This window comes from Propithecus coquereli, unplaced genomic scaffold (assembly GCF_000956105.1).
Source record: "Propithecus coquereli isolate 6110/MARCELLA unplaced genomic scaffold, Pcoq_1.0 Scaffold249, whole genome shotgun sequence".
NCBI lineage: Eukaryota > Metazoa > Chordata > Mammalia > Primates > Indriidae > Propithecus > Propithecus coquereli.
In genome coordinates, this window is record NW_012148052.1 from 4,820,953 (window position 1) to 4,829,191 (window position 8,239).

Consider the following 8,239-nt stretch of genomic DNA (forward strand, 5'->3'; position numbering starts at 1 on the left):
ATTAAAATGCTTTACACAAATTATTCCTAATCATTGCAACAACCCTAAAAAGATAGGTTTTGTTTCCATCATGTAAATAAGGAAATTGAGGCTTAGTGAGTTTAAGTATTTTCCTAAGGTTACATAATAAGTGGCAGAGCTGGGACTTGAACCTGATCTTTATTTAGTATACAAGTAAAGTCAGCTATTATCTGGGCACTAAAGGCTCCTGCCACAGACTTTCTTTTTAGCTTCCAGACTGTAAGACCCCCACTGTCACCTAAACATTTCCACCTGGAAGTCCTAGCAGCACCTCAGCCCAACTCATCATCTCACTGCCACCCCTATCCAGCCCCAGATTGGTAGTGTGACCCTCTGTCTATTCATCCAGGCCCTAATCTTGGGGGTTGATCTTAGCTTCGCCTCTTTTCCACCCCTCCCGCTGCTCAGCACCCAGTTGTCACCGCAGCCAGTCACTCCTTTCCCCTTGAGTTCTCTGAAATTCATCTCATGATGTCCACTGTCACTTCCCTTGTTCAGAATCTTCTCTTCTCTCTCCTGTACTGTTGTCCCCCTTCCCTTAATTTCTATCACTTCTCTCTAACCTTCCAGTACATCCTCTACAAGACTACCAGACTGATCTCTCCTAAACCCCAAACGTGATTGTGTTGCTATCTTGGTTAAAACCTGTCGGTAGCTCCCATTGTCCTAATCCTCTACTCCATAGCATAACTAAGGGGGTGTTACCTTATTTTTCTATACTCTTCTCCTTCTAATCTCTCACATACTACAGATGTTTGTGGTTCACTATACCAGAACTCTTATTATTTTTCTCTCCGTGTAGTTCCTATGCTATTCCTCTTTTCTGGAATGCCCTTTTCTTCCTGGTTTGCCTGAGGAATACCTTTGTAGCTCATCCCTAAAAAATAAACAAGCAGAAAACATCCTCAAGTCAGAGAGAGTTCTTTAGCTTCTAGGCCTTCACTGATTTCCACTCTGAGAGGGGTTTCCTGTTCCCAAAGCACCCTGTGCACGTATTTGTTGTAGAGCTCAGTGCAGTGTATAATAGTTTGTACACATCAGCCTCCTTACAAGTGGTGCTCCTTAAAGGCAGAGATTTTTGTCTTGTTCACTTTTTTATCCATGGTATCTAGAATATTGCCTCAGACGTAACAGTTTAGTAACTGTTCAATATTCTAGTAGCAATAATATAGTTGGAGATACAAAGTAATACTTTGGAGAAAGGTTAGGATTAAACATTTATGCACATGAGGATGTTGGTTAAAGCTAGAGAGTAGGAATGGTGGCTCACACCTGTAATCCCAGCACTTTGGGAGGCCAAGGTGGGAGGATCACTTGAGGCCGGGAGTTCAAGACCAGCCTGTGCAATAGTGAGACTCTGTCTCTGCAAGAAATAAGAAAAATTAGCTGGCATGGCAGCGCATGCCTGTAGTGCCAGCTACTCAGGATACTGAGGCAGGAGGATCAAGTGAGCCGAGGAGTTTGAGGCTGTAGTGAGATACGCTCAGTAGCTCAGTAGCCTCAGTACCACTGCACTCTAGTAGCTTAGGCAAAAGGTAGAGACCCTGTTTCTAAATGAATGAATGAATGGGAAGAAAAGCTAAAGTAGATAATGCTAGTACCTTGATATGTATTGCATCAAATGATTTACAAAGTATTTTCACAAATGTTTTATCTCACTTTGTCCCACCCAAAAGCACTGTGAGAGAGGCAGAGCAGGCATTAATATTTGCATTTTAGAAATCAAGAACTCAAAGCTCAAAGAAGTGAAGTGATTTGCTCAAAGTCTCAAACAATAACATAATTCAACATAAGAACTATATTGAACATAAGTGCCAGAATTCAGTCTTCTGCTGCCAAATCTGATGCTACTTCCACTGCATCAGTATAGATATGGGAAGGTTTGGGAGAGACAAGTTTTGGAGTACACCTACATCTAAAGTTCAAGGGAAGGGAGTGTCTCAGAGAAGGAGATAAAGAGTGCCCCAAGTCATGACTGTGTTGTGAAGGACATGTTTTCAGAAGGGGAGGGTATCATCAGAGATACCTTTGCACATTGTCAAGGAAAGTAGGGCAGGATGAAAGAGTTTGAACATCAGGAAGTTTAAGAGAATAATTTTATACAGTGAAGCCACCTTGCCAAGTGGTTAAGAAATACATAGGCATTGAGGGAAATGGAGGCACACATGTCGACTACTTTTTGAAAAAGTATGGTAGTGAAAGGAAACAAAAAAGGCTGATAGTTTGAGAAATGTCATACCACTGAATATTCCAAGAAATTCACAGTACATTGTTGTCATTTTGAAGACTTGAAAATATGCAGTGGAAACTATCTATGGAAATACTGTTTGATGATTAAGTATATAAATTTCGGGATGTTTTAGACTCAATTTAACATCGGTCATTTCTAATATGGTTATAGTACCAGAGGGCAAGGTGTTTAATCATGCCTTACGACAAAGTTAAGATTTTATTTGAATACAGTTAACTGTAACAGTGTATGTCCACCTTTCGGTGATAGATATATATTAGAACCTGAAAATACCCTATAAGGTATTTATAAGCTACATACAAGCTTATCTCTTCCTCCTCACTCATTTGTGTGTTGTCCAGGTGTGATTTGATCAACAGGAAATTTCCCTGTTTTGTGTGTTTTGGATGAAAACCTATGTGTATTATCCACATCTCCTGGGAACTGAGCTCTGGGGGGTTGGAAGCGGGGAGTTAAGCCTTGAGCAGCTCTTTTGTCTTATTGATGAGGTGTCCTCTGTCTGCCAGGTAAAGCGGTACCAGTGCACCTTTGAGGGCTGTCCCCGCACCTACAGCACAGCAGGCAACCTGCGTACCCACCAGAAGACTCACCGAGGAGAGTACACCTTTGTCTGTAATCAGGAGGGCTGTGGCAAGGCCTTCCTTACCTCTTACAGCCTCAGGATCCACGTGCGAGTGCACACGAAGGAGAAGCCATTTGAGTGCGACGTGCAGGGCTGTGAGAAGGCATTCAACACACTGTACAGGTTGGCCTCTCCGCTGCTCTGCCAGCCTCTGACTGTGACCCTGTCGTGACTGCAGAGCGCTTTCTCCTTGCACAGGAGAGAAATTCACTTTCAGGACTTCAAAGAGCATAGCTGTGCTCAACTATTTAAATGCATTAAAGGAACTTGTTTCTTAAAGGTGGACTTGTCTTGGGTGGGTTAGAAGTGACAATACATCTGTGTTTAGATTTGCCTCTCAGGGAGTGCATTCTGGCCTGGGCATTTTAGTGGGGATTTGGCATAGAGTAGTATCTCCCTTCAGCTCAGGATGTTCATACTAAAGCTTTTGTAACTTCCTTTCCTACCTCACCTTGAAGATAACTTTTTTCTACCCTGAGAAATGGGGAGTGGCCCACTCAATAGCCATTTCTCTTTTCTACATTTGTATGAGACTTTTATATTAGTCTTCAGTATTGGGTATAAAATAACAGAAATAACAACAGCTAACATTTAAAAAGCACTCAGTGTGGGCAGGCACAATTCTAAGTGCTAATCCTCACAGTAGCTGATAGGTAAATGGAAGCACAGAGAGATTCTGTAACTGGCACAAGGTCCCCCATCCAAGTAGGATGTGCGGCCAGGTTTTGAATCCTGGTCAGTCTGTCTCCAGAGTGACACCCACCCCACCATGCTATTTGCTTCTCTGAATTTCTTTGGGCAAGAAATTTTGGATGCTAATTAAGTTACAGATACAGAATTCTTATGCACTTGATCCTGAAGCACATTAGGCTGGCATGGGGAGGCTCTGTGGTACTTTTTGACAAAGGGGATTTTTCTGGGATATTTTGCAGGCTGAAAGCACATCAGAGGCTTCACACAGGGAAAACGTTTAACTGTGAATCTGAAGGCTGCAGCAAATACTTCACCACACTCAGTGATCTGAGGAAGCACATTCGAACCCATACAGGAGAAAAGCCATTTCGGTACATCTTACTGTTTTCTATTTATTCCTGACCAGGTTTCAGCTGGGTGTCTTGATATACTCAGAAATTTGTCAAAAGAGAAAGAAAACTGCCTTCTCTAGTTCTTTCTTTGGCAGCGTTAGCTCGCCCCAGGGTAGCCATAACCAATTGCCGCCGTTAGAGAAGTGCCGATGGATTCCAGGAGCATCCTTACTATGCGGATGATGGCCTTTCTGTCTCATTTTTTCCCTTTATTTTCAGGAAGCATTTGTTGAAACTTGTGTATGTGGTAGGTACTTCTGTTAGTGCTGTTAGTGAGAAATACTCAGAAGCAGGCTCTCAATTTGAGAACCTTAGTCTGGTAGGAAAGAACCACAAGTTAGTAGTATCTGAGGCTGCGAGATGGCCAAAGTGCCCTGAGCACAGAGGAGGGATACCTACCTAAGAATGGAGGTGGGAGGGGGAGAGGAGACAAAAGGGGAAATGAGGATAGGAATGCTTAAGTTAGTAGTGCAGGTATTTTATTTTGTTACACTTGTCCAGTTGTTGTTTTGTAATATCTTATGTGCATATGCACAAACATATAGGAGCATCAGTTTTTATTTATATATGTCAACATATATACATATGTATTCAATATACTATAAGCTTGAAGGAGGGACTCGTATCATCTAATTTCTCCTTTACTCGTAGCATATATTATGGTTCTGGGCATTCAGTAGGTGTTCAAAAACAGCTTTGGAATGATTATATGACTTTTTTTCCTTCTTTTTTTTTTTTTTTTTGAGGCAGAGTCTCACTCTGTCACCCTACCTAGAGGGTAGTGGCATCATCATAGCTCACTGTAACCTCAAACTCCTGACCTCAAGCGATCCTCCCACCTCGGCCTCCCAGAGTGCTAGGATTACAGGCATAAGCCACCACGCCTGGCCAACATTTTAAATGAGATAATCAGTTTATAAGGATCCCCTAAATGTAATATAGATAGATGTATTGCTAAAAATTGCCCATAAACAATGTCTTTGAATTTTGCAGAAGATATCACTCTTATATTCAAGGCATTAAATATGCTGCCTGTCCATTCTCAAGTCACTTATCCCCTTAGGATACTTAGAAACAATTTAAAAGTCTTCAGAAGCAGTCAACTCTTAGACACCAATTAAATGAAATTGTTTTTAAGTTACGGATGTATTCCTGAGCCATGGCCCCTTTAAGGGCAAGAGTAGTTAAAATTGTAGTTGGTTACTCTGTAGCTGCTGTAAAGCTTAGGTTATTTTTTTCCCCCACAGGCTGCTGAGGGGACTCTGATTTTTATTCAGGCACATGCATTTATTTTTATGATGATTACAAGTGCTAGCTTTTTTTTTTAATATTAGATGAGACTTTAGACATGATGATGATTATACATAATTAAAAATGAAAATGCTTTAGAGAAACTTTCTATTTAAAGAAATAAAATATTTTGGTTTATAAGAACATATATTCATTCATGTAAATAATTATGGAATGCCTGCTATGCCCAAGAACTACAGCAGGTGTAAAGAGCCATGTGGACCCTACTTTCAAAGAGTTGACAACCTAGGAGAGCAGATAACAAATGTATACACAGAGATAAACTAAGATTGGAAATGAGAGGTGCCGTGGAAGAAGCACGTTAGATAAATGCCTTAGGAGTTCTGAGGAGGGAAAGATTTCTTCTAGCTTTGGTAATCAAGACAGTAAAAGAGAAAGAAGTAAATCTTAACCCACAAGATGAGTTATTCCAGCCTAGCTGTTTTCACTGATTTTGTTCTAATATTATGTTTCAAGCCCCTTACATACTTGAGAGCCACCTTACCCACTCTCGATAGTCCTAATAATACTCCACTGGCAGTAGGTTTTCCATGTGGACTCTCACTGTCAATAGAGTCCTGTTAAGTAATTCATCAAAAGGCTTTTATTGTCAGAGCTCTCAACATGGGCCTTACCTGTTAAGACAAGAAATACTTCTCCTGGGCTCTCAGGTCCCTTTGATCCCAGATATGCCACCTTACTTTTTCAAGGACCTCTTCTCATTCCTGTTTCTAAAACCAGTGATATTGATCTGATCTTAGTATTCTGCACATGTTTTAGTTTGTATTTACAAGAGGTTGAGGATTAAGGTCTGTTAGCTAATGACTTCTGTTTCTCTTTGCTTAAACAACTTATTAAGGTGTGATCATGATGGCTGTGGAAAAGCATTTGCAGCAAGCCACCACCTTAAAACTCATGTCCGTACACATACTGGTGAGTTCAGGCCAATTTTTATTTTTTATTTTAACCCTCTTCGAGCCTATAACTATCAGTGTTTCCGTGGAGACCTGCAGAGCTAGGTGGAGAGAGTGAGCCTAATCAGCTCAGCCTTCACCTGTAATGTTTGAGTTTCTTTCAGAGGTGAAAGGCTCTAAAGGTTGGACTCAGGAATCCAACCTTAAGAAATGAAACCAATACAGAGATACTCTAAAAAGAGCCTGTGAGAAAACTAATCTTCTCTTTATAAACTTACCAGCAGCAGGCCATTCCCAGTGCTTTGCACTGCATTTAGTTTTAGGACTAAGGTGATTAACATATAATTTATTCAACTTTTAACAACTGTTACCTGGACTCTCTTAACAATATTTACTTTCCTCTTTTAGGGAAAGGTGGGTTTCTTCATCCAGTCTTAATGCCTTTGTGGTAAAATTAACCCTACTTGTCATTCTTACAGGTGAAAGACCCTTCTTCTGCCCCAGTAATGGCTGTGAGAAAACATTCAGCACTCAATACAGTCTCAAAAGTCACATGAAAGGTCATGATAACAAAGGACACTCATACAATGCATTTCCACAACACAATGGATCAGAGGTATGCAGTGTTCTTGTCTCTTGTTTTGATCTGGACACCACAGAACATCAAGAATTGTTTGCGTATCACAGTAAAAGGTTAAAATGTCTTCTCTGTATATCTGTAAGTGAGAGGAAAGAAATCAGGGTTAAGACCTGTCTTGACTTACATATTCAACCACCTACTCGACATCTCCACCCATACACCGTCTACTCTTGTCAAACTTAACATGTCCAAACCTGTTACTGCTGTAGTCTTCCCCACCTTAGTAAATGGCACTCTAGTTTTCTAGTGGCAGAAGCCAAAACTCTTACAGTCATTCTTGACTCCTTGTTTTCCCTTATAGGTCAAATCTACCAGCAAAGTCTATCAGCTCTCCCTTGAGAATTTATCTAGAATCTGATCACTTCTTCTGATTACTTTGTTCAATCCAGTATTGTCTTTTTGCCTGGATTGTTGCAATAACCTGCTGTGTGGGCTTCTTAGCACCTCCCCATGTCCTCCCCACTCTGCTTGATAATATGTAGAGTAGTCTTTCTAAACCGTAATACAGATAATGTCTGTCCTCGGCTCATACCCCTCCAGTAGCTTCTTGTATCACTTAAAATAAAAGTCAGAATCTTTGTAATGGTCCACAAGGCCCTACACATTCTGGCCTGGTCACTTCTTTGACCTCGTGTGCTTTCTTCCTCTTACTTTGGCCATATTGTTCTCTTTGTGATTCCTTGAACCAAGGAAAGTCCACTTCTACCTCTGAGCTTTTGTACTTGCTGTACCTTCTGCTTGGAACACTTTCCCAGATATGTACGTGGCCATGTCCCCTTTCCTTCAATTTCTGCTTAAATGCTACTTATCTGAGAGTCTGTCCCTACGCATCTAACAGAAGAGTGGTTCCTGCTCCAGCATTCCCTATTTCCCTTACTCTCCATAGCACTTACCATCCTCTTGCATACTGTATGTTTATTGTTTTTTGGTCCCCTCTCTCTCCACTGAAATGTAAGCTCTGTGGGGCAGGGACTTTGTTTTGTTCATTAGTGTATCCCTGGACCTAGAACAGGCCTAATAGGTAGTAGATGCTCAATGAGTATTTGTTGAATGCATGCATGAGTGGGAGCATCTGATCCACATGAGATAAGTTAGGCTACCAACTAAAGTGTATAAACTGTGATTGGCATTCTAGCAATCCAGAGGCAGAGTTAGCCTGGGCAGTGGAGTTTGAATAGTAAGTCCTCAGTACCACTCTGAGTAAGGAACCCTTGGGTGCCCGTATTGGAAACACAGTGGAATACTGGAAGGAACATTTACTTTTCAATCAGAAGCACTGGATTTGTCTTTTTCTAATTATTGTGCGTTTGGGGCACTTCATTCCCACACTTTTAGCATCAATTTCCTCATATTAAAAAAATACTTCCAAGGTTTATATGAATAGCAAATGAGGTTATGTGAAATCACTGTCTAAAT

The 8,239-nt window shown here is 41.0% G+C and overlaps 1 protein-coding gene across 1 annotated transcript in view; it reads left to right on the plus strand.

The window, feature by feature from the left end:
- MTF1 (metal-regulatory transcription factor 1) overlaps positions 1-8,239 on the plus strand; it is a 38,942-nt gene that overhangs the window by 16,039 nt on the left and 14,664 nt on the right. The window contains exons 3-6 of the mRNA XM_012646670.1: positions 2,779-3,017; positions 3,827-3,958; positions 6,129-6,202; positions 6,663-6,799. Coding sequence (XP_012502124.1) covers positions 2,779-3,017; positions 3,827-3,958; positions 6,129-6,202; positions 6,663-6,799 — 582 coding nt within the window. The remainder of the gene's footprint in view (positions 1-2,778; positions 3,018-3,826; positions 3,959-6,128; positions 6,203-6,662; positions 6,800-8,239) is intronic.